This window comes from Entelurus aequoreus, linkage group LG04 (assembly GCF_033978785.1).
Source record: "Entelurus aequoreus isolate RoL-2023_Sb linkage group LG04, RoL_Eaeq_v1.1, whole genome shotgun sequence".
Lineage (NCBI taxonomy): Eukaryota > Metazoa > Chordata > Actinopteri > Syngnathiformes > Syngnathidae > Entelurus > Entelurus aequoreus.
In genome coordinates, this window is record NC_084734.1 from 80,194,312 (window position 1) to 80,222,137 (window position 27,826).

Below are 27,826 nucleotides of genomic sequence, written 5' to 3' on the forward strand. Positions count from 1 at the left end.
CAGTTTTAGATTGAACTTTATTTTTTTCATTATATTTCTTTTCAGATGTACTCTACATGAGAGTGAACAGTGTCTGAGGCAGGAGCCACGTATTGCATAAACATACTTTATTTCAGTAGATACCAAAACACAAAGACAACGCCAATGCATGTGCAATAAAAAAAATGCATCATTGGACTAGGATAATTCGGGAAAGAGTGTTGCGTCTCAGATGCACCTTGGCACAATCCATATACATATATATTTTAAATATAACAAGGGCAGTGTGGCGCAATGCTGCGGTTTAATTGCCGTGTAAACAAAATTCGGATAATATTACTCATTCCAAAACGATCACACAATATTGTGCGACGCATGACAGAACTGTCAATATGGTTACATTACAATGAAAAGGGAACATAAAAAAAAAGACATGCATGCAGCACCTACATTTAGTAGAATTTTACACGGAAAGGAACAAAACAAACATGTTCTTTTAAATTGCCTTCATATGAATAACTTCACAAAGTAATTACAACTAATATTCCAGCAGTGTCTCACAATTACTATAGAAAAATAAGTAAAATTTAGCCAAACAAATCTTCTGGAAACTCTTGAGATTGTCCACAATATCCTTTTTTTTTTCTTTTTTTTTTTAAAGTGTGCCTTCTTGTTCATCAAAACATCTATACTGGATGTTGCTCACAATGCTTCATGCAAGCTAAAGAGATGAGTCTCTACTAAATCCAGTTCTCACTTTTCTTTGTACTTTAAACTGTAAGATGTCACTAAGAAGAGGTTAAGCAAGGATTGCAGGAGTGAAATTCCTTAATCGGCCATCAGACTCAGTAGCAGCCATCTTTCCAGGATTCATCTGAGATTCTAGCCATACCCAAAGACCTGTTAATAAAACAGAAGCTCTTTATTGTCTTTGTTCACAAGACTAGCAAACTATTCTTTATGATAACTCAATGGTGCAATGGTGTTACTGTGATGAACTCATAAGCAGAAGGGTAACATTGAACTGTAGGGGTGTCAAAAAAAAAAGTTTGGGAATTAATAGCGATTATTTGTAAAAAAAAAAAAAAATTTGATTTAAAAAATGATTTTTTTTTTTCGAACCCATCCTGTCCAGCCACCCAAAATCATATTGTTGTTTTGGATTCCCATATAAGGCAGCACAGTGGAACAGGGGTTAGTGCATGTGCTTCACAATACGAAGGTCCTGAGTTCAATCCCGGGCTCGGGATCTTTCTGAGTGGAGTTTGCATGTTCTCCATGTGACTGCGTGGGTTCCCTCTGGGTACTCCGGCTTCCTCCCACCTCCAAAAACATGCATCTGGGGATAGGTTGATTGGCAACACTAAATTGGCCCTAGTGTGTGAATGTGAGTGTGAATGTTGTCTATCTATCTGTGTTGGCCCTGTGATGAGGTTGCGACTTGTCCAGGGTGTACCCCGCCTTCCGCCCGAATGCAGCTGAGATAGGCTCTAACACCCCCCACGACCCCAAAAGGGACAAGCGGTAGAAAATGAATGGATGGATTCCCATATATCTGCTGTACAGATTTACTTTAGAAAAAGGGAAGTGTGGGGTACTTTTCTTGTTGCCTTATATTTATTTGACTTTATAAATGTTTGAGTAGAACTTTATTAAACAAAACCAGTATTCTTTCAAATAAAATAGAAATGTATCAGAGCTGTTTATTTCATGACGAAATGTAGTTAACCATAGAACTGGCACCCAATGTTATTAAAAAGTATTGCTTTTGAACCAATCATCGATTATGAATTGAATCGTTTCCCCCCCAACAATCGAATCGAATCATGTGGTGCCCAAAGATTCACAGCCCTATTGCACTGACCAATACAGGGAGTTTCTCTGAGTAAGAAATACAGAATGACAGTTAATAGTCGCTAGGAATCTAAGTAAATATCCATATTATTATAGCACTCACCTTCTGGCAGGCTGTGATAGTTTACTTCTGGTGGATGCTGTTGGCGTAGACTGTCCTCGGCCCATCGCGGCTCGCCCTGTCCCAGTGGAGGTTCTCCCTGGCATGTAGGCTCTGCCATTAACAGCACCAGTAGGCTGGACCCTGCGGGCCCCAGTTGCAGTAGGCGTTTGAATAACGGGCAGGCCTCTGGAAGGCTGACGAGATGCCATTGAGCCCACGGGAGTAACAGCTTTCACTGGAGCTCGAATAGAGAGAGGAGACTGGCCGTTGCCACGCAGGCGACTATTAGCCATACCTTTGGTAAACAAGAAAGATGGCGCTAGTCAGAGCTATTTTTATGACACTTCATGAAACTCAAAAGAGCAAACGGGGAAAAGGAAGGAAGAACAGCAAAATGTCAGAAGTGTTGTGCAACAGACAATGGCGACATCATTAGGTAAATCTGCACAACCCAACAACTTTCAAAAATTCAAAGAAATACAACTTTATAAAAAAAATATATAATTTAGAGTTTTGATGAACACACATTACCATTGTTGGTAAATAACTTCATGGCATGAGAAATGCAGAATATTAGGTGCAGCTTCACACTACATTTACGATTACTGTTGCATTTGTAACTTCCTGACATTTTGGAAGGACAACATTTTTATGTACAGTAGCTCTACAATTGAATATTTTTTTGGTGTGTAATGTGGACCTAATAGTGTCTGGGGACTTCCTATTCTTCAGGTGAATTAATAACATGATACTAACAGATCAGAAAGGGAAGTATGGCATTTAGGCTGACAGATGTGCACACACTTGAGTCCTCCAAACAGCTTTTTCAGCTCTGTGACCACAAGATCCTTCTTGCATACCAAAAATAGGTGCCATTAATAAATATAATTATAGAAGGCTTTTATAAAATACCATACCATCTGTATAAATAAAGCCCTTTAAAAACAACCACAGTTGTAAAACAAAGGGCTGGACACCACAAACAAGTAAACACAGAAAAAGCAGAAAAGTACAGGCAAAGGACATACTAAAATATATATCATTTAAAACACACACATACACACAATATATATATATATATATATATATATATATATATATATATATATATATATATATATATATATATATATATATATATATATATATATATACATACATACATACATACATACGTACACATATATACATACATACACATTAGAGATGCGCGGATAGGCAATTATTTCATCCGCAACCGCATCACAAAAGTCGTCATCCACCCGAACTAATATTTTATCAAAACCACAACCGCCCGCCACCCACCCGTTGTTATATATCTAATATACATAACAACGACATTCAATGCGTGCCACGCATTATTATCTCTTGGCCACGCATTAGAGGCTAAGAGATATTAATGCGTGATAATATTATTTATCATTATTATAATATTATTGTCATTTCCATTAAGAAAGTGTTGACTATTATTGTTATTTTTTTTCCCTGGTCTTTAGTATTCCCTTTTTTAGTTTGTCGCGTACCACGTTGGCTGCCGGCGTTGCCATCTTTTTATTTTTTTCTTCTTCTTCTGTTGTGTTGTGCTGTGTCATGCCAAATTTCTTCCCCCTACAACCCCCCCCCCATTTACTTCCGGGGCTGCGTCCAATAAAATCACAAAGTTGCCGGGGGTCCTTAACCTGCACGCGACTGTCCTGTTTCGCGCCTGTACAAAAAAAAACCAATCGATTTCTTCAGATTCCAGCAGCTGTCAAAGACGAAGTATCCTTCCAGCGACGGGCAGTCAAAGCCGAAGTGCTATCGATCGCTGTCAATGACGTAAGAGGAAACATGACCACGGAAGTACATGGGGGGGCGAAGGTTTTTGTAGGGGGAAGAAATTCTGCGTGACAGCTGTAGCAGTGCCTGATGAATAATTGCCTGTTTCAAAGAGTGCTGCTCGTTTTTTGTATGTGGGTAACAACATTTAACTATGTATATATATTTCCGAATTGGTTCAACCGCCACCCGCCCGAATCTATTTAAAATCTATTTTTTTCGGCATGCATCCGCCCGACCCGCGGACTCCGCGGTTGTGTCCGCAAACCGCGCATCTCTAATACACATATATACATACACATTTACATATATATGTATATATATATATATAAATATATACATATATAAAATATATATATGGAAACATAAGTAAAAAGAGCATATACAACTTATCTTAAGAGCAATTTGTTAGATAAAAGGCAGTTAAAAAGTTAAAAACAGTTCAAAGTCTCATGCTGGGTTAAAAGCCAGTAAATAAAAAATGGGTTTTAAGAAGGGTCTTAAAAGTACAGACACATGCAAATGTGTAGCACTAACTCAGACAATTGAAACATAATTATAAGAGGTAGTGGGGTGGTGTCATGGAAGCAACATTGCTCAGGTATACCAGGCAGATGTCATTCTATGAGAGGAGAGGGTGGGGTTACCTGAGGTGGGGGAGGGGGTCAAGTGGGACATGCGGTTGCCAGAGCTCTGGAGGTTAGCCTCCATGCTGCGGCTGTTTCTGACTGCTTCCAGGGATCGTAGGCTGGTGCGGGGAGCCAGATTAGGCATGCTGTGCCTCAACTCTTCTGGAACCACATGTAGACAACACATTTAGCAAACCAGATGTGAATTTAGCATGATAAGAACAAGTGTACAATTACATAAAATATTCTTGCCTACCCTCGCTTTTGGCAAATTTGAGGAGTTCTGCACTAGGCCCCTGTAGAGAGCGTCTGGGTGTTCTTGTGCGAGGGGCCCCGAGTCTGCTGCTATGCTCCTGACCATGGTTGGAGGTGGAGGGCGACAGGCACCGAGGTGACCCCAAGGGCGAGGGAGTGAAGCGGCGACGTTGCTGGGGAACAGGGCTGAATTCATCTTCTTCATCTTCCAGGCTGTAGTTGTCGAATTCTTGGTCGCTGTAGGTGCCGCCTCGGCGAAGGGATTGCAAGGACGTCGTGGAGCTACGGCGTGATACAGACGCTGAGCTGGAAGCGTAATCCTGCCTCAGGCCTGACATTATGAATAGGCAATATCTGATTTAAAATGCTCATACACAAATGCCTATTGTGAACATCTCCCAACTTACTCTCTTCTTGTAGGCGAGCCATGATCTGGACATCAGTGAGATCCTGCAGTTTATAACCCATGGAGATAGAGTCGTCCGAAGTACTGAGTTCACTGTCTACAGAGGACTGGGAGCTCAAAGCTGAAGGCCCACCTGAAACACCTGTCGAGTGGGATGATGGTTTAAAAAAAAAGCATCTTAGTGCTACCCATATTTTTGAAGTCACTTCAGTGTTTCCACAAGCTTTACAGTTCACACCCGTTTGCATGTGTAATGTGATCACTCTTCTACGGTTACATTTGCGGTGCACACTTGGTCGTACACCATGTGTGTGTTGTGGGTGGGGAAGATAATCAATACACTGATACAAACACCTGCAGAGTAGCAGACTGTATAACAATCTCCATTTCACATTTGACACATTTTCATCTTAAAATGCACTATAATAAGACAATGTGTCAGTGAATTAATACTTAGAGATTCTACTGTAATTTTAACCAAGACAATAATTCAAATTGAAATTATCAAGCCACATATTATAAAATATATGAAACCAAGAAAAAGTGGCATGGGCAGGAAATGAGCCATTCAGATCCTGGAAGATGGGGCCTTTTCATGCAGGAGGAACAGGACAATAGTAAATGTTATGTTGGTAATGCAGTGATCACATCAAGATTAGGTGGATTCAGGATTTGTCAGATTGCTCTGCTCATGGCAAGTGTTGATTGACGAGGTTGTACTATTCAAAGTTATTGACTTCTAAGAAAACAATAAAGAGCTGGAAGCAAGTTAGCTTTAAATCAAACCAGGAGACATAGTCTGTTTTTCACCAAGCAGACCTATTAGTAATGACAGGCATTCACACGTATTATGTTCAGACGCAACTTTTCATTCAATAGAATGAGAAGAGGTGCCCAAACTTTTGACAGGCATTGTATTTTGGATCATGTATTCTAAAAGCCGGATGTGTTAAAAAAAAAGGGGTAAGAAAGGTCAAACCAGCACAATGAACTGTATACAACGGCTGGGATTGGATTAGGTCACCACACCCCGAGCTGAGCATTTCCAAAGTCATGCAAAAACTGTTTCGTATTGAGTTTGACAACAACAGAAACAAAGCTGGTCGTTGACAATGTCAGGACTATCAGGAGAGCAAACTTAACAGCAAATCTTGATCAGACTGTTATCTACATTTCACAGGTTAGCATTGTTTTAATGTATTTAAAATACCAGTGTGAACACATCACATATATTTAGAAAATTACTAGCCATCTTCTAAAGTATAACTAAGATTATTTTCAATAGACAGATAATCCATTCAAGCAGGGATATTCAACTAAATTGTTTGTGTGGCCATATTTCCAGAAAGCATAGGGCCAGGGCAGGGGGCACACTTCTCCCTCTTCACTATTAGTTTTTATTTTGTATATTACGGAGACCCAGCATCTTCCACAGTAAACATTTGATTTAGGTCTATTTTGTTATAAGAGCGCTGTGCTGTTTTTAAAGACTTTCTGCAATAAAATGCTTGTCAAAGACAAGACTATGACAGCAATCTAGTGTTTTTAAGAATCTGGTGCAAAAATGTAAGTCTCCCCCAGGTTTTTTGAACAGAACTCGCAGGCCACCAGTTGAATAGCTTAAATTATAAAAAGAGAGAACCTAAAATGGAACATCAAGTAACACTACCAGTATAAAGAAGTTGACTACTGACTGCATCTGAAGACAACAAGCTCCAGCAACACCTTAGTTAGTTAATCACAATACAAAAAGTAACTGACAAAAAAGAGTTGACTTATTGGGGTGCCTAAGGGGACACCTCAGTTATGTAAATCACAAGTTTGAATAAAATGTCAATGCAAAGATCGTCAAATGGGTTTACAGTGGTCCAAGTAGCTTTACACAACAGGAGCAGGTTTTTAGCAATTTGCTGCAAAAATGTTTGTCTAAAGTTTGGAACTGAACTCGGGGGACGGTATTGTGTCATTCCCAGACCGGGTTTGGCCTCTAAACCGCCAGTGGAATAGCCTTTTTTTTAACACTTTTTATACTACACAAAGTGTAGCATACCACCAGTTGCTAGAACAACATGACATTGAAAATAAGCAGCAATTTAAAGTATATGTGGTGTAAAGCAAACCCAGTAGAACATGCAAAAAGGCTTCAGGTGGACTACTCAGATTCCCAAACAACACATTAGTGTGCACACACGACAAGTGACCTAAATCTAGGGCTGGACGATAAGGCAAAAAAGGGATCACAATTACTGTTTTAATACCATCCAATTTAGATCAATGTTGTACATTGTTTAACCTGCCAGTTTTAAGACATCTGCACTAAAACCCAAATGAACTAGTGACTGGTTCAACATTAACATATTAACATTCTAAGTAAATAAAGGAAATTAAATAAGAAAAAGCACAATAATAACAATGTATCATTAAATTTGCGTTTACATGCTTTTAAGTAAAATAAAGTACACACAATAATGCATCGTTTTTTATTTCAACACTGGTGACCAAACTATACTATTAGAAGCTGCCAAGTTATCATGAACTTCCAGTGAATATCTGTGGTCGTGTCCACAACTGGCTTGTATTGGCAGTAGTAGCACTGTGTTTTTCACAGAGCTTTTGAACGACAAGCAGTCATCAAATTTGCAAGAGAAACATATGAACTGACACGTAGAAGTAATTTGAGAAATGTTTGGCTCTGTATTTCGGAGTTAGATTCGTAGTTTGAGGGGTCTGCTTGCCCCGGAGGCAGGCACAGAGATGCCTCGAGAAAGGTGCAGGGCTACCGGCTATGGTGCTGGCCGCTGGCTGGCCAGGCTCCATGGAAGTGAGTAAGTGTCAAGTTCATGATCCCCGAAAACATTATGTCCCCTTTTCCTCACATTAAGTCAATTTCCGTGACCTTCCGTGTATAGATTTTTTTAGCAACCTTAATTTCATCCACGATTCCAATGATGCTTCAATCATAGGGCCCTGGATAACTCCAACTTATGGCTGACATTTATTTTGCTGCCCTCAGCTGCACATTTAGCTCCAAGTTCAGTCAGTCTGTTTATATCTATGATTCTGGTTACTTCTACGTACCCAGTACCTGGAAGTGGGGCGGTAAAAGGTCAACTAGGATTGGCTGTTCCGAAACGTTTGATCGAGTTAATATATGCTCACAGCTGATCACCTAATCATCATCCTATAATCGCCCAGCCCTACCTACAACCCAACAAAAAAAACTGACGTCAGTCCCGCTGCAGTGTTGTGCACAGCGTGTTAATGTCATGCCATACCTGAGCTGCCACAGGTTAGTAGAGATTTGTTAGTTGATTTGTGGTACCCAGGAGAGATCAAGCCTGATCCTGCCGACCCGGTCTCTGTTGATGGGCTGCTGTACATGTTCCTCCATCGGGATGCTGCCGAGAAAAAGAAGGAATAGATACAATTACGTTCAACAATAGCAAAGTATATTTGAGACAGGTGTAATAGAAAAGACGAGGTTACGGGATGTCAACAAAAGATGCGGAATGAAAACACTGTAGTGGTGCATTTTAACTGCAGGGCAACAATCTCTGCAAGGTTGTGACAGCTTATGTTATATTGTACACATTTTCAGTTTGCAACACGGTCATTATGTATGTTGATTTCAAATATTTACATATTTTTATTACAAAGGTATGCATGTATTGTACTTCCTCTACCAAAGATGACCAAAACTCTATAAGGGTTAAAGGGGAACTGCACTTTCTTTGGAATTTTGCCTATTGTTCACAATTATTATGAAAGACATGACGATGGATGGATTTTTAAAATGCATTCTAAAAATAAAATAAATGTGATCAAAAGTCAGCTTACAATGGAGCCGTTCAATTCTGCCTTTGGAGCCGCTAAAGAAACATCCAAACACCTCCATAAGGATTTTATATACATGATGTAAGTATATGTAATGTAGTAAGGAGCACATTTATAATAAAATTTAATATGTATGTATTTTGATTATTCAAAGCATACGCGGTACATTAATTAAAACATACGCGTCACAATGGTAGCTTTTTTTTCTACATCACTGATTTCTGCTCACTGCAGACTTTATGAGAGTCAAAAAACATAATAAAACATCACTTACTGTATAAGGTCCGCTGTCATTAGGATGCAGACTGCTAGAATTTTCATATATTCCCTTTTAGATGAAAAATGTTTCATAATCCTCACAAAGAAACAGAGTTGGGGTGTGTGTGGGGGGGTGGAAAAGTGCTTATCATGTCATCCTCGCCAGTTCCAGGTCCTATATGGCTGTCAACGTGTACCAACTTGTCGGATAATATCAACAGCCACCTTCTGTGCAGGTGAGAGGCAGGATTTATGATCTACAATAAACTTACACGGAGCAGGGAAACGAGGAAGCAGTTGATGATTTAAACATCGGCACACAGGAAGTGATCACGGTGTCGCTATAAATAGTTTGTCTCACTAATACTTGGTCAATATTCAAGTCACGAAATTTAAATGGAGTATTGTTGGCGCTTTTTGAATTGTTTGTTACTTATCGGATTTTATGGGTGGAATAGTGGAGCTCTCATTGGCTCTGCTGTAAGCTGACTTTTATTTACGTTTATTTAATATTTAGAATGCACGATAAAGAAAGTCCATCTGGCGTCATGTCTTTCATAATAATTGTGAACGATAGGCAAAATTCCTAAAAAGGTGCAGTTCCCCTTTAAGGTTTGTTTTTAAAAATATTAAATAATAAGGTTGTGTAAAAGTGAGTCAAACAATGATTTTGACTCCTGTTGCTGCCATTTTAAAAGGAAGCCTGAACTAGGGAGGGACGCATGACATTTGTTGTCATTCCGCTCTACTGGGAATAGCTCAGTTGTTTGGCTTCAGCAAAGAGCAGGAAATACGTGCTGCACACAGATAAAATAACGAAAAGGGATGTGTTGGATCATGAGACACTAATATGATTCTGCCTAAGGTGTCCACGCCCATCATACTGTAGCCAAGAATGCAGAATGTTTACTTGTTATGGCTATTTTCTCAAATATGTGCAATAATAGTAATCTCTTGGGTAGAGACATAAATAAGCATGGGACGAGATGCCCTTTATTTTTATATTAATTTCAATTAAATACGATAATATTTCAGTGAATCTTCTGAACTCCTGTTTCAATGCCTCAACAGAAAATTGAGTTGTGCCATAGTGTAGATGCAGCTTTACTTGTGTTAAGCTTTTTTTAGACTGCAAACTGTTTGAGACTCCATCTACAGCGCCTCTGTTGGTTGAACCAAACTAGTGCACACCCTTTTGTCTCAATAGCTTGAATTACACACAAAATCCATGACTATAATGTCCATCTAGGCGTTATACTAAAACATGTTTTCTGATAGTTTTGTTTCAATTATTAGTTTCAGTTTAACATGTTACGTAGCATGTTAAAAAAAAAAAAAGCATATAAAACACATACACTGGTCCAAACGATTTATCAGGGTCCGACATGCCTTCTCCGTCTCTGGGCTACGGTGGTCCAGAACCTGCCGACACCACTTCAAAGAAGACTCAGGGTCTGCGTTTGATACTTGTTTTTTAGGTGAGACATACAACCTGCCGACAAAGAAATGGTATTGTTACAATGGCGTAACTTGAACAAAACAGGGATATGAGATAGCAACACAAAGTACAGCTTTGAATAAGAGGATATGGCTGACTTTTCAGCACAAGCGTTGTTGCAAAAAAAGTATTGCCATGCCCCCAAAATATTTCACATAGTTGGATTTAACTATAACTGATTGAAGATATTAGATTTTTAAAGCAAGAGGAAAGTATCAAGGAGCAAAATGTTGCATTGCTGTCTACTCAAAGCTTGCTTAATGATGCAAGAAATTGCCCTATAAAAAGAAAAAGCATCAATGTGGTTTAGTGATGAAATAATTTAATCAATCATTTTGATTGGACAAAAGCTTCGATTTATAATCCAGTTCTTTGATTATTTGTGTAATGAGTGTTAATAAAAATGTTTATTAAATAAATAAAACATGTTATTTAAACAATATTCCCTAAAATATGTGTTGAGGCTTTAGAGCGTGTTTTATCTGATTAATAGAACAAACTAATGGTTAAATTACTCGATTACAAAAATAATCAATAGCTGCAGCCTTAGTGTGCTTGTTTTTGTTTTGTTTTATTTTTTTCATGCAGTTTGCAGTTTTGTCACAGGGACAGCAAATGGTTCATCAACAAAGGACCCAAACTAATTGGCTCAGAACTGGAGTCAACCACACATCTTTCCACTGAGCAAATACAAAAGTGCATATTCTCCAGCGAAATGAGCAACAACACAGAGGAATAGTTACATTGCAGAGCTTCATTTTGTGAGAGGGCTTTTTATGGATATACAACAGTGCGTTTGCTCAACAACGTACATTATGTGTCTTACACATTCGCTGTATGCACATGTCACCACTGTCTCAACCCCCGTGGCCTCATAAATGTTACTGCTCGACTATAAAATGCGAGCAGTGTGTGCTAAAGGGCAGTTATGCTCCTATTTGAGTTCAGTGAGTCACACACTGCATCATGCCAACATCTGTCAATCACGAAATCTTATTTCCTGACTATTTTGTTTGTGTTAGTGTGATACTAGCTAGTTTTGTTCAGATTACATAACAACATAATGACATCAAAGCATTCTTACATTTCATTTTCTAAACATTTTTACCAATTATCGTTGTAACCATGTAATCATCATAGATTTGAGGGTACTAGATCTGAATGTATTTTTTATTTTTTTAAAATCTGCCTTTCCTGTTGTGGGATGTTAATAACAGTGGTAAAAGTTATCAATTTATTCATGTCTATTACTCTTTTAAAACATTTTTTTTTCCCATGTCTAACCAATTTGTCCAATGTTAAGATTGGCTGCCGCATTCCCCAGAGTTGTCAGCCTCCCTCAGCGCCACGGTTTACGTCCCAGTTGCAGTCTGCACACAGTTGGGGCCCCGTGTCACATGCTGTGCAATCCCACCGAAAGCAGTTTATCCATGCGACAGCCAGGCCAGGCCAACATCAGATTATGTTCCGACTGGGATTACTGGGTATTTTGGCTATGATGATTCTCTAAAGCACATACGGTATGGCTAATAATGTAAAACTGAATGTAAGCCATTAATACTCTGACTCTAAAGCATTTAAATTAGCTATCAGGAACTTATTATAGCTCTGCTTTATCTTTTTTTGTGCAGTTACAATCCAAATATGTGTATTAATGCTGAGAGTTTTGTTGCTGTTTTGTGGATGAATACGATTTTTTAAGACAGGAGTTACAAATGTTGACACATCAAATATATGTACAGTATATATGTTTGAATGTATCCAACGGGATTGAAAATCCCTGTGCATGTTCTGAGCTCCAGCTCATGTCACTGTTGTATTTAGCGACAGCACGGTGGAAGAAATGAAATTGTGTGATGTATTATGATGTAAATGTGTTCATGTTCGAAATAAACTAAAAGAAAGAAAGAAAGAAAAGAAGAGGGGTTAGTGCATCTGCCTCACAATACAAAGGTCCTGGGTTAGATCCTGCGCTCGGGATCTTTCTGTGTGGAGTTTGCATGTTCTCCCCGTGACTGCATGGGTTCCCTCCGGGTAATCGGGCTTCCTCCCACTTCCAAAGACATGCACCTGGGGATAGGTTGATTGGCAACACTAAGTTGGCCCTAGTGTGTGAATGTTGTCTGTCTATCTGTGTTGGCCCTGCGATGAGGTGGCGACTTGTCCAGGGTGTACCCCGCCTTCCGCCCGATTGTAGCGAAGATAGGCTCCAGCACCCCCCGCGACCCCGAAAGGGATAAGCGGTAGAAAATGGATGGATGGATACTGCCAAAAGGGGTTTTCTTATCAGACTTCTTAATGGATGTAGCCCAACTTTCGACCGTCGCTATCATGTTGTCCTTTAGACAGCAAACTAGTTAATACTGAAATCAACGGTCTCTGTTGGTTGCAGTCAAGTCAACAATACATTCTGCCTTGATTGCCTAGAATATTAACTAATCAATCAAATCAACTGGTGAGGAGCTTTGATAAGGAGTGTGTGATGTCCATTTTGGGTCACTGCCAATAAAAGCCTACACATAAAACCAGCAAGTCAAGGGAATATATTTTACCTGTTCATCTAACTTAGAAGGAATCAGTTATTTTAAGTGAGTCAGAGCCTCCGGTAATTACATGTACTACTTCTTAAATCACTCCCACCAGCTGCCTTCATTTATTTCCTTTACTGACGAACTTCAAATGCTAAAAATGCCTTGTGGGGCTTTCCAAATATATGTTGCTCAGCATTTATAGTCTAAAAAGAGGGTGTTTATGGTTTAGAATTATGTAAAACAGAGTTGCCTAATTAGACCTAACAGTCACATAACCTACGGGGGAAACAGCACTATAAACAAAGTTCGAACTAAAAAAAGCATGTGACTCATTTTACTGCAGAGACTCTTACCCGAAGTAATAAAGTATATACAGTATATATATATATATATATATATATACAGTATATATATATATATATATATATACAGTATATATATATATATATATACAGTATATATATATATATATATATATATATATATATATATATATATATATATATATATATATATATATATATATATATATATATATATATATATATATATATATATATATATAACTTGCCAAAAATGCATTCATATTTGCTTATATATATATAGAATGCATTTTTGGCAAGTTATAACATTTTTGATGTGGCATAAAGTGGAGGAAACATACCAACTGTCCTCATCTTCAACTTCGGCCCACTCATCTTCCAATTCGAGAACGTCCACCTCATCTAATGCCGTTTGGTCCACACCTGAATCGCCTTCTGCTAGGGTCTCTGAATCATAACTCTCTTGCGAGGGGCTGTCAGGCGTCATACTTTGGCCCTGGGTTTGTCTCAGTCCTCCGCTGCAGGTCAACGTAAGGAAGCCGCTGCATGGACCGGCATCCTCCACTTCATCTTCCTCTCCATCCTCCTCCTCTACTTCTAGCCTTTTGGTCCCAGGGAGTGGGGACATGTCCTCACTGCTGCTGCAGCTTTCTAGCGGAGTTAACAGCTCCAAGTCTCTGCGCTCCCCTCCACAATTTAGCCTCTCATTGATATTGACAGCCAATGTGAGGTTACTCTTGCTGCTGGCTCCTCTGTTGATGTTTTTGCTTCCCCGGTTGCGCAGAGTCTCATTCTGCACCTCCAATCTATGAACAAGTTCCTGCAACTTTCGGACCTCCTCCAGCTCCACCCCTGCTAGCTCTTGACTTGCCTCTACTTCCTCTTCGCATCCAAGCATGGAGCCCTCCATGAGGCCAGGGGGACTACCATTGTCAGGCTGGGGGACCAGGCTGGCGTTGTCCGGAACCACCATGCTCTTCTGTTGGGAGTTAACACTCATATTAGAATGGTTACAATGGGGTAAGACTCGATTATATTCAAGGCAGTATGCTAGTTTTCTCTTGGCTCCTACAGCAGAGATATTTAAAGGCCTACTGAAACCCACTACTACCGACCACGCAGTCTGATAGTTTATATATCAATGATGAAATCTTAACATTGCAACACATGCCAATACGGCTGGGTTAACTTATAAAGTGCTATTTTAAATTTCCCGGGAAATATCCAGCTGAAAACGTCTCGGTATGATGACGTTTGCGCGTGACGTCACGGATTGAGCGGAAGTATTGGGACACCATTGTGTCCCAATACAAACAGCTCTGTTTTCATCGCAAAATTCCACAGTATTCTGGACATCTGTGTTGGTGAAACTTTTGCAATTTGTTTAATGGACAATAAAGACAGCAAAGAAGAAAGCTGTAGGTGGGATCGTTGTATTAGCGGCTGGCTACAGCAACACAACCAGGAGGACTTTGAGTTGGATAGCAGACGCGGTACCGTGAGTACGCAGCTTTCTTCCAAACATTTGATCGCTTGCCTGTCTGTGCGTGCCGCTATGTGCATATCACGTACGTAACTTTGGGGAAATATATGTACTGTATGAACTTTGTGGAAGTGAACGGTACTTTGGGCTGTGGGATTGAGTGTGTGGTGCGGGTGTTTGAGTTGTATTGGCGGGTTATATGGACGGGAGGGGGGAGGTGTTTGTTATGCGCGATTAATTTGTGGCATATTAAATATAAGCCTGGTTGTGTTGTGGCTAACAGAGTATATATATATGTCTTGTGTTTATTTACTGTTTTAGTCATTCCCAGCTGAATATCAGGTCCCACCCGCCTCTCACAGCATCTTCCCTATCTGAATCGCTTCCACTTCCCTCTAATCCTTCACTTTCACTTTCCTCATCCACAAATCTTTCATCCTCGCTCAAATTAATGGGGTAATCGTCGCTTTCTCGGTACGAATCGCTCACACTGCTGGCGTCCATGATTGAAAACAATGTGCAGATGTGAGGAGCTCTTCAACCTGCGACGTCACGCTACTTCCGGTACAGGCAAGGCTTTTTTTTATCAGCGACCAAAAGTTGCGAACTTTATCGTCGATGTTCTCTACTAAATCCTTTCAGCAAAAATATGGCAATATCGCGAAATGATTAAGTATGACACATAGAATGGATCTGCTATCCCCGTTTGAATAAGAAAATCTCATTTCAGTAGGCCTTTTAACTGAATTGTTTTGGGGCCCCCATTTTGAAAAAGCTGAAGACCAGGGGGCTGGACTTCTCCCTTCACTATTATTCTTATTTTGTATATTCCTCAGAACCAGCATCCTCTGTAGTAGACATTTCATTTGTGTTAGAGATGTCCGATATTATCGGCCGATAAATGCTTTAAAATGTAATATCGGAAATTATCGGTATCGTTATTTTTATTATCGGTATCGTTTTTATTTATTTAATTATTTTATTTTTATTTAATCAACATAAAAAACACAAGATACACTTACAATTAGTACACCAACCCAAAAAACCTCCCTCCCCCATTCACACTCATTCACACAAAAGGGTTGTTTCTTTCTGTTATTAATATTCTGGTTCCTACATTATATATCAATATATAACAATACAGTCTGCAAGGGATACAGTCCGTAAGCACACATGATTGTGCATGCTGCTGGTCCACTAATAGTACTAACCTTTAACAGTTAATTTTACTAATTTTCATTCATTACTAGTTTGAATGTAACTGTTTTTATATTGTTTTATTTTCTTTTTTATTCAAGAAAATGTTTTTAATTTATTTATCTTTTTTTATTTTATATTTTTAAAAAAAAGGACCTTATCTTCACTATACCTGGTTGTCCAAATTAGGCATAATAATGTGTTAATTCCACGACTGTATATATAGCTGTATCGGTTGATATCGGTATCGGTTGATATCGTTATCTGTAATTAAGAGTTGGACAATATCGGAATATCGGCAAAAAGCCATTATCGGACATCCTTAATTTGTGTCTATTTGTTTTGTCAGAAATACTAAATTCAGAGCACTGTAAAGAACAGGAGCGCTTTGCTGTTTTCAAAAGTCGTACTGCCAAAAAGATAGTCAACAATCTCCTACAACACACACCCCCAAAACTTTTATTTTATTTTGAATATCCATCACCCAAATAGGCTTGATAAAACCATTCAAACGAGAGTTGCTTGTGTATGCAGTACTCCTGCTACCCCGCATGGGGCAACAGTGAGGCATATGTGTCACAATAAAGCAACAATGGGGTGAGTAGAAGAAGACTACTCATTCAGTCTTGGAAAAAATTGCGAAAATCTGACTTTTAACAACGACTGGACTACCAAGTATGAATGTTCGTCCCCGAGCAAGAGTCATTGTTTCCTGTTGGACCTTTTAAGTGACGGACACAGTCTTCCAGACAAGCAGCAACAACAGTAGAAATCTACATGTGTAAGTATCATCACAAAACTTGGTCTTTGGAATTAGATATCTTGCATAAAGATATTTAGTTTGTTTTATACTGAAGTTGCTGACGTTGTGATGTATTTTGTATTTGTGGTCATGTTTTTTTTTCTGTGAGTAACTCTGACGATCAAAGCTTGTTTAATAAATGTAGCGCTAAATTTGACGAGTAGATGGCGATAACGCTACACCTTAGGTTTAACTGTGTAGAGCCACATTCGTTGTGTGCAACATTTGATGTGGATGTTATTTAATTTCTATATGCGTAAACATCTGTAGTTTATTGTGCGAGTGTAATAACACTCTATCTTCTATTTTGATCATGGAAAATGCACAATGCACATTATGTAAAATACACAATGGCCATTATTTATGTAGAGTAAACAATAGACATTATGTAAATACACAATGGAATGGAATGTACATTGCATGTATATATTTTCAGTCTTACAGACCTATACCGGGGCGGTATAGCTCCGTTGGTAGAGTCACCTGCTCCCAGTGCCACCCACACTGGTTTAAATGTAACTTAGATATTGGGTTTCACCAGAGGTGTGGACTCGAGTCACATGACTTGGACTCGAGTCAGACTCGAGTCATGAATTTGATGACTTTGGACTCGACTTGACAAAATGTAAAGAGACTTGCAACTCGACTTAGACTTTAACATCAATGACTTGTGACTTCACTTGGACTTGAGCCTTTTGACTTGACATGACTTGCTACTTTCCCCAAAACCCAAAGATTAAAAAGTTATTTGGGAGCGCGCCGCTCCATATTTTTCCTTTTCTTCGTCTGTGTCTATCAGCGTGTTGTTCCTGTCAGCTGGTGTGCTCTCACTACAACAGCCAATCAAATTAGATATACGTTGTTTTCATCCCACAGCTCTCATCCAATCAAATTGCAGGACAACCAATGAAGAAGAATTGTCAAACAATGCGGCAGTGAGAAACAATTATGCCAAAGTTAATTTCGTTCGGGTATTAAAACTACGACTCGGTCAACAAAAAACGAATAGCCCTATGCAAATCACGCGGTTCGAATATTACAGACGGAGACGTAACAACTTCCAACTTCGTTCGACATTTGAAGTTGCACAAAGAAGGGTAAGTTTTGAATGTAAGCTAACGTTTATTGGCTAAGTAACGTGACTTTTATTTGATGTGTAGTTAAATCAGTGAGGCTGTAAACTCACTGCTAACGGTATAACCATAGACATCTTATAAGTAGACGCAGCATGGAGCGCTACTGCCTACAGGCGCAGACGAGACGCGGGGCCGCCATCTTGGAGTGGTGATCCGCTCCACTAGTGCAATTCATTTGGCAGGAGCAATGAACTGTCAGCGCATTTAATTCATCTTACCTCACTGAATACCACTGATTTTTATGCGCTTTTTTGTCATACGTGTAGCTATGATAAAGGACACATGTTTTGGCGTGTTTTATTATTCATAGATTGCTTAACAGTAATATAATATTCTTATACAGACGTCCGAGATCAAAACTGGGAATATAATCCCAGAGAAGGGGGAAAAAACGGTCAGCTATTTTTAAATTGAAGAAACAATATGATTAGGTTATATAAACATGCGTATATCCTACATAAACAATGTATGAATACATTAGATATCTATATATCTTATAGACTGTATCTCTGTTGCTGCAGCAGCAGAGAGTTTATTCTGTCTTGACACTTTGTGTTGATATTTTCTATTAAATTATTCCCTTAAATGATAATGTTTACAGTGATTGTTATATATGTATTTTTTATGTATGTCGCTTTGGATAAAAGCGTCTGCCAAATACTTAAACATAAATAAACACCTGAAAGTCTTTATATCAGCTAAAACCACCAATCTGTTTCACTGGATTTAGAATAAACCCAAATGCTGTCTTACCCAACAATGTTAGTATTTGAATATTGTTACTTGAAGACTTATTCCTGGTTACAATTATACTGTTAAGAAAGTATTGTCTTATATTTTGCCTAAAATGAGAATGCATCATAATCAGGGGCGGCTGGTGAATTTTGTTTTAGGTGGGGCTGAAAGTTTGTAAACCAAACCCCTGTAGGGGGGTCATCCTCCCCCAGAAGATTTATTTGTGATTTTCACATACACATATTGAAGATATTTGCTCCTTCTCAACTCTTACTTGTGAAAAGTAATCCCCCGATTCCTATTTTCAACAGTCCGCTCATTTGAGTAGGAAAACGCTGAACACCAGCCCGGCATCTTTGTTTTCTACCTGTCAACTGTCAGTTTAGGCTGTTCGCCGGTTCCTCATCACCACTTCAAGATGGTAGCCAAATTGCCAATGATGCGTCTAGTTATAAGATGTCTATGGTTATAACGTCATTGCCAACACGGCAATATGTTGCATCCACTGCAGTTCGCTACCTTATTCATACTTTTTCTCAAGTGATTTTTTTAAGCAGGGTTGCATGAGGTACCTATACTAAACGTTGCGTTAGTCAATGTATCGCACACAGTAACGTAACGTTAGACGGCGGTCAGCAGCACCGCATATTTTAGCCACCTACAAAAAGACAAACATAGTAAAATAAAGGTCAGTTAAAATGTATACTATATTAAAAATATATGTACATATTGCATAGGGCCCTGACATCTAAAAAGTACAACTCTGTTCATTATTTTGTTCACGTATTTGTTATGTTTTTAATGTGTACGCACACATAAACACACATACCGTATGAGATGAGATCAATGAGATAAGATAAGAACAGGATAGAAACTGCTGTGGAACTAGTTACAATGCAATATGCCATGGAAATACAATGTTAACACTTTTGTACAAATAAGTACAGTTGCACTTGTTTTTTCAAATGGGTTTATTCTGTAAAGGAATGAGTTAAAATGTTTAAAATAACTGGTTAATAGTGCTATTATGAAGTGCAATGTCAGCACTATTTTTTTCCCTGCAATTTCAAATGCACTTGTTTTAATAAATAAATACAGCGTTTTAAAAGCATACACAATCTGTGTAAATATATTAGTCTGTGGTTAAAAGGACTTGAAAGGACTCGAAACTCAAAATGCAGGACTTGGGACTTGACTTGAGACTTTCCAGTCTTGACTTTGGACTTGACTCGGGACTTGCCTGTCTTGACTCGGGACTTGACTCGAGACTTGAGGGCAAAGACTTGAGACTTACTTGTGACTTGCAAAGCAATGACTTGGTCCCACCTCTGGGTTTCACTATGTAAAGCGCTTTGAGTCACTGGAGAAAAAGCGCTATATAAATATAATTCACTTCACTTCACTAGATGAAGGAAGAAGTGTAAAGAAAACTAAGGAAGGAGAATATTTCAAAATAAAGAACAATCCTCAAAAAAACTTCTGAAGTTTCTGTTTCTTCAAGCTGTTAACTATCTGTCTAGCTGCACAAGCTGGAAATGACTAGCGAGGGCAGAATAATAAATTTATTGACAGTGCAGTGTGAAAGCCGATGTCTTGACTTTGCAATTAAGTAAACGCAGTCACAAAGTAATATAACTTGCAGAGGCACTTTATAATGAAAAATTCAAATTTCGATGTCCAGCCCCTGAGCCCTTGGGCTCTTGAAACTGCGACCCTCTTCATTATGTAGGTGAATAGCCCTGCTCTACAGTATATGTAAAGTTGTTAGACTCTTCAAATTTTTTTTTAATTTTTTTTTAAACACTGAACTTGTGGGCTGGTTTCGACCCCTGTACCGCCAGTTGAACAGCCCTGTAATGCAGTGTAATCAGATATATGATAAGTATCATATGTACAGTACAGGCCAAAAGTTTGGACACACCTTCTCATTCAATGTGTTTTCATTATTTTCATAACTATTTACATTGTCGATTGTCACTGAAGGCATCAAAACTATGAATGAACACATGTAGAGTTATGTACTTAACAAAAAAAGGTGAAATAACTAAAAACATGTTTTATATTCTAGTTTCTTCAAAATAGCCACCCTTTGCTCTGAATACTGCTTTGCACACTCTTGGCATTCTCTCGATGAGCTTCAAGCACACCTGTGAAGCGAAAACCATTGCAGGTGACTACCTCTTGAAGTTCATCGAGAGAATGCCAAGAGTGTGCAAAAATGTAATCAGAGCAAAGGGTGGCTATTTTGACGAAACTAGAATATAAAAAAACATGTTTTCAGTTATTTCACCTTTTTTTTGTTAAGTACATAACTCCACATGTGTTCATTCATAGTTTTGATGCCTTCAGTGAAAATCTACAATGTAAATAGTCATGAATATTAAAAAAAACGCATTGAATGAGAAGGTGTGTCCAAGCTTTTGGCCTGTAGTGTATATATATGTATATGAATCTGCATCTCAATACAGTAAAGTTCATGTGGACACTCTTAGTATTCTTTACTTGTCGCAAGTGCAAAAGGAAGTTAAAGCTGCTGTGTCACGGCTGCCGAGAGAGCACTCGCGTTTGAACAAGCTCTTCCTGGTCATACTGATACACACGCATGTCATAAAAAGATGACGTTATGTTACAAAGAAGTTACTCAAGCAAATCATATTGTTGATGTAGATGCCCATATTTGCTGTACAGATCTACTTTACAAAAGAGAAGTGTGGGATACTTCTCTTTTTGCCTTACTTGCCGTATCCGACTTTATCAAAAGGATTTATATTAATGTTTGGCGCACCCGCCCGGAGCTAGAGGGGATAGAATGAAGAGAAAAAAACCTGAAATGGTTTTCACTTCACAGGTGTGCTTTTAGCTCATCCAGAGAATGCCAAGCGTGTGCAAAAAAATAATCAGAGCAAAGTGTGGTTATTTTGACGAAACTAGAATATAAAAAAACATGTTATTATCAGTTATTTCACCTTTTTTTGTTAAGTACATAACTCCACATTTGTTCATTCATAGTTTTGATGCCTTCAGTGACAATCTACAATGTAAATAGTCATGAAAATAAAGAAAACGCATTGAATGTGAAGGTGTGTCCAAACTTTTGGCCTGTACTGTATATGTTAACTCCTTCCTTGGTAAAAAATAATCACATATTCACAGTATTTTACCCGTTGAATACACGGTTATTCGCAAACAGGGGCTGACGATGTCTCACCTGCCTCTTTACAACCAGGTGTTGGCGCTAATCTGCAAGTGGCAGCTTTCTTTTAACAGCGCTGTTTGTTAGTTTAAATATGACACTGCATAATAAGGGATAAAATACAGTCTACGGTTATGTTTTACAGTAAGATATTTTTTTTCAGTTCCAGTTTATTTCGAACATGCATACGATACAATGTAATGCATCACACAATTCCAGTTGTTTCATTACAGCACGTCCGAAAACGAGTAGGAAGAAGCAGAGCTTATTTAATCCTACCCCTTTTCATACCCTAGCAATTTTATCCAATTTCCTTGTGCTCTGTAACAGAACAGTGAACAAATAAATAATAAATAAAATTATATACCATAGTGAGCAAAAAAATATTAAATACATAAATAATCTTTGTCTCAATAAAAAAAAAGAAAAAAAGAGTTCAAGATGTTCATCATATTTTTTGTTCTGTGTACTTTGGGAACACTTGTAATTTGAACAGTCTCTTAAGCTGAATCATATTGGTGCTTTGTTTGATTTTTTGGGGTAATCCATTCCATAATTTAATTCCACATACTGATATACTAAAAGGTTTTAAGTGTTGTACGAGCATACACATGCTTTAAATTAGATTTTCCCCTGAGGTCATATTTCTCCTCATTTGTTGAGATGAATTGTTGTACATTCTTGGGTAGCAGGTTATAGTTTGCTTTGTACATAATTTTTGCTGTTTGCAAATGCTCCAAATCGTTGAATGTCAATAATTGTGATTTAATAAATAATGTGTTTGTATGTTCTCTATATCTATATTATTATCATTGATCGTTTTTGTAACACAGTTAGTGAATGAAGCGCACATTTGTAGTTGTTTCCCCATATTTCTACACAATAACTCAACGTGCAACGTTTAACCCTTGTGTAATGTTCATATTGTTGTTACTCAGCCAGCGTTTGTGGGTCTGATGGACCCGTTGCATTTTGTGGCTTTTAATGCCTCACAATCAAACACTTTTATGTTAAAAATACTGAACAGATGTTTTCCTTATCCCAATAAACAATAAACACACACACACACACACACAGCAGGCCTAGACAGGAGGAGGACAGAGTGTAGGTACACGGAACATCAGAGGTTCAAATGTGCGAGAAAATGAGAGCAGACAGTGTAAACAAACAATGTTGCAACCTTGTGTGGGAACCGCAGGTGCAGAAACACAAAATAAGAATCCCTGTGGGATGCAGAAACTGGCAGAGAAAATTTCCATGCAACGTTATATTGTTGTTACTCAGCCAGCGTTTGTGGGTCTGATGGACCCGTTGCATTTTGTTTGAGTTTATTTCGAACATGCAAGCATACAACATGATACATCACAATTTCCAGTTTCTCTTTTCAACATGTTCGAAAAGGAGTAGGAAGAAGCAGAGCTTATTTAATCCTACCCCTTTTCTTTTACATAACAGTTGCTAAACTTTTTTGTTTTTTGTTGTGGATCAAACAATCAAACACTTTTATGTTAAAATACTGAACAGATGTTTACCTTATCCCAATAAACATCTGTTTTGTGGATTTTAATGCCTCACAATCAAACACTTTTATGTTAAAATACTGAACAAATGTTTACCTTATCCCAATAAACATCTGTTCAGTATTTTAACATAAAAGTGTTTGATTGTGATGCATTGAAAGCCACAAAATGCAACTGATCCATCAGACCCACAAACGCTGGCTGAGTAACAACAATATGAATGCTGCATGGAAAACTTCTCTGAATCTACAGGGATTCTTCTTTTGTGTTTCTGCACCTGCGGTTCCCACACAAGGTTGCAACATTGTTTGTCAACACTGTCTGCTCTCATTTTCTCGCACATTTGATGCTCTGATGTTCCGTGTACCTACACTCTGTCCTCCTCCTGTCTAGGCCTGCTGTGTGTGTGTGTGTGTGTGTGTTTGATTGATTGATTGAAACTTTTATTAGTAGATTGCACAGTGCAGTACATATTCCGTACAATTGACCACTAAATGGTAACATCCGAATAAGTTTTTCAACTTGTTTAAGTCGGGGTCCACTTAAATTGATTCATGATACGGATACAGTATATACCATCATCATAATACAGTCATCACACAAGATAAACATCAGAGTATATACATTGAATTATTTACAATCCGGGGTGTGGAGTGGGGGGATTAAGTTTGGTTGATATCAACACTTCAGTCATTAACAATTGCATCATGAGAGAAATGGACATTGGAACAGTGTAGGATTGACTTGGTAGAATATGTACAGTAAGTAGTGGACATAGAGATAGAGATCAGAGAGCATACGAATAACAATAAGTATCTACTTTGGATCATTTACAATCTGGGGAGGTAGGATGTGAAAGGAAGTTTGTTAGTTTACGGTTGAAGTTGCCTGGAGGTGTTCTTCTAGTGCAGTTTTGAAGGAGGATACAGATGCCCTTTCTTTTACACCTGTTGGAAGTGCATTCCATATTGATGTGGCATAGAAGGAGAATGAGTTAAGACCTTTGTTAGATCGGAATCTGGGTTTAACATGGTTAGTGGAGCTCCCGCTGGTGTTGTGGTTATGGCGGTCATTTACGTTAAGGAAGTAGTTTGACATGTACACAGAACATCAATTTCCGCACTTCTATTAGCCCCGGGTCCAGTGGACCCGGACATCTTATATGTAATAGAAATGTGTAGGGGGGGTGTATGGTGTGTGGTCATTAAATATGTATTCTGATATATGTTCTTCACAGAAAATGAGCCAAAGTCAGTGAGTCTCAGTGTGAAAAGTGTATTAATTGTAGGGCTGGGCGATATATCGATATACTTGATATATCGCGAGTTTGTCTCTGTGCGATATAGAAAACGACTATATTGTGATATTCGGGTATATGTTCTCACGCAGTTGCTTTTAGCTGCGGGGCATTAAACTGCATGTGTTTCTCACTCTTTCCTGTCTCTCCTTCTCACAGAGACTTTAAAACAAGCGCACCGTCTTACATACGTCACATACTGTCACGTGAGCAACGTCACACGCTCCCGCGGAGCAGACGGGTAGCGACATGGTAACGTTAGCTGTGATGTTAACAGCTAACGGTGTGGTTTGAGTGGTAATACGAGAGAAAGAAGGTGCGAATCTGGTAACATATGGAGGAAGAATTCATTCCCAAGAAAAACAGCAAGGGGTCCATCGTCTGACGGTGGTTTGGCTTCAAGCGGGAATATGTCTTTACATGTCAACATCTCCGTTCGGTGCCACACCAACTAAATGCCAAAGCAACAATTTCCACATCAACATCGTAGGACATACAGTATACTATTTGATATGCAGCTCATTTTTATTTGACAGTTATTGAAATATCTTGAGTGTTGTCATCATGCACAAAAGTGCACTTTATTTGTTTTAAACTATTGTAGTGGCGTTCTGTACAAAAAGTGCACTTTAATTTAGTGTTGTTTTGATATGTCATCTTAGTGACATTCACAAAAGTGCACTTATAGCTTGTTTTAAAATGTCTCTGACAATTTTGCACTTTCTGTTTTGGAAATGACATGAATGTTTGTGCCACTGCTTAATAACTGTTTAATAAATACACTTTTGCTAAATTGACTTACCGTATTTTATGCAATATAAGGCGCACTTAAAAACCTCCAATTTTGTCAAAAGCTGACAGTGCGCGTTATAATCCGGTGCGCCTTATATATGGACAAATATTGAGCCACAACAAACTTCATGTTCATAAAGTTTAGGTTTCGCAACTACGGTAAACAGCCGCCATCTTTTTTCCCCCGTAGAAGAAGAAGTTCTTCTTCTACGGTAAGCAGCCGCCCCTGTAGACTAAGAAGCGTGCGGTGCATGCTGGATATATGACGTTTCATTTCCATTTGTGTGTTTATGTAAAGACCCCAAAATGGCTCCTATTAAGTGTGTTGTCCGTCTAATTATAAATAATGCAGATGAGGCGTGTTGGCTGAGTTCTCAACGTTTACTCACAGCGTGCTCATAACCACATTCTAACTGCCGGCATGGCGAGTCTTGGCGACATACAACAACGCTTCTCAGGGCTACCGCGCATGCTCGTCACTCCTGTTGCATGCTGGGTAGTGTAGTTGTTATATTCCCTAGCCTAGCTCATAACATCACATTAAGAGACACGTTTACGCGCTTAATTCAATACTCGCCGTCATTCCGGGTGGATTGACAAAAGAACTCCAGCCGCTAGATATTGGTGTCAACAGGGCATTTGAAGCTAGACTGTTAACTGCGTGGGAACAGTGGATGACAGAAGGCGAACACACGTTCACCAAGACGGAGACAGCGCCGGACGACATACGCCACTATCTGCCAGTGGATCGTAAATGCCTGGGCTGATTCAGTCTCAACTGTGGTCCGAGCTTTCAGGAAGGCAGGAATTGTCACTGAACTGCTGGACAACAGCAGCCTTAATGACTTCAACGAGAGGGAGCCGGCCATTTTGGATGCCGTATCCGCCCACTGTTTAATTCGGACACTGAAGAAGAAAAATTTGAGGGATTCGTGAATGAGGAATAACTTCATAAAATGAGCTTTACATGTTAATTTTGTGTGTTGTGTGACATTAACATTTGAGCAATGTTGAGTTATTGATATATTGTTGTTGCTCTGCACTATTTGGAGTGTTACTATATTGTGATAGCACTAACGTTTGATTTACGTAACACGAGTAAATCAGCTGTTTATTCATTTTGGGAGTGAACAGTTGTCAGAACGCTGGTTTGTAATCTATTAATAAAGTTTGACTGACCTATCTGACTGTTTTGTTGACATAGGTGCGCCTTATAATCCGGTGCGCCTTATATATGAACAAAGTTTTGAAATATGCCATTCATTGAAGGTGCGCCTTATAATCCGGTGCGCCTTATAGTGCGGAAAATACGGTAGTTGTGATTTTTCCCTCTCTGCATGAAAGTTTAAAATGAGCATATATTAATGCAGTATGAACAAGAATGTTTTAATGTAGACACATAGAATCCTCATACCACTGTGATTATATGTATCAAGTGTTCATTCAAGGCTAAGGCAAAATATCGAGATATATATCGTGTATCGCGATATGGCCTAAAAATATCGAGATATTAAAAAAAGGCCATATCGCCCAGCCCTAATTAATTGTATAATTTTTCTTTAAATAAAAAATGAAAACGGGTCCCACAGACCCGAACACCACACAAGGGTTAATGTGCGTAATTTTGAGATTCTACTACGATGAATGTGTATTTCCCATCTGGCAACACTGACACAGACTCGCATTCACATCCGATTAATTCATTCTAACCAGTCAAACGAGCCACTGTTCGTATTCATTACCACATTTACACCACTTTTTGCTCCAGGTAGCGACAACCGGTAGACGGCCACGCTATGGAGGAAAACGCGTAACTGTTGTCAATTCAAATAATATCGAGTCCCTCGCCGACATGTAATGGTTGTGCCTCCATGTTAGCGAGAAGGAAAACAAACGTACCGGTGAGTGTTCCGTGTTGTCCTCTCAAGCTGGGACGACTGAACGGTGCCCGCCACTTCCGAGCTCAAACTCCCCCGGACACCAGCGACCGCATGAACGAGGCAGCGACTCACAACCAAATGAATGGTGTCGTTAATAGTTGGTATCCACGTTCTCGTAAAACCAGCGGGGCTCCTCTCGGAGCGTTCATGGCGTTCACTCGGCGGTGCTAACTAGCTTGTTGATGCACTTTAGTTAGCCGACTGACTGAGCAAGACCCGCAGAGCCCCGCCCACCGAGGATTC

General features: G+C 38.9%; 1 protein-coding gene across 1 annotated transcript; it reads right to left on the minus strand.

Annotated features, from left to right (window-relative positions):
• zgc:66447 (SLAIN motif-containing protein-like) lies at positions 1 to 27,808 on the minus strand. Its single transcript, XM_062045812.1, has 9 exons — positions 27,543 to 27,808; positions 13,830 to 14,467; positions 10,492 to 10,628; positions 8,320 to 8,442; positions 5,046 to 5,186; positions 4,640 to 4,969; positions 4,402 to 4,545; positions 1,937 to 2,231; positions 1 to 879 (listed from the first exon to the last, which is right to left on the minus strand). The coding sequence occupies exons 2-9, from the start codon at positions 14,459 to 14,461 to the stop codon at positions 825 to 827; spliced, it is 1,857 nt and encodes a 618-aa protein (XP_061901796.1). The 5' UTR covers positions 14,462 to 14,467; positions 27,543 to 27,808; the 3' UTR covers positions 1 to 824.
• Between the last annotated feature and the right edge of the window lie 18 nt (positions 27,809 to 27,826).

Bases quoted from the DNA above. Each gene is read 5' to 3' on its own strand.
- zgc:66447 (XM_062045812.1), bottom strand. From the start codon at position 14,461: ATGGTGGTTCCGGACAACGCCAGCCTGGTCCCCCAGCCTGACAATGGT. The intron at 5,187-8,319 runs GTATGGCATGAC...CCCACTCGACAG, and splicing joins ACTAACCTGTGGCAGCTCAG to GTGTTTCAGGTGGGCCTTCA. The intron at 2,232-4,401 runs GTAACCCCACCC...TGTTTACCAAAG, and splicing joins GACCCCCTCCCCCACCTCAG to GTATGGCTAATAGTCGCCTG.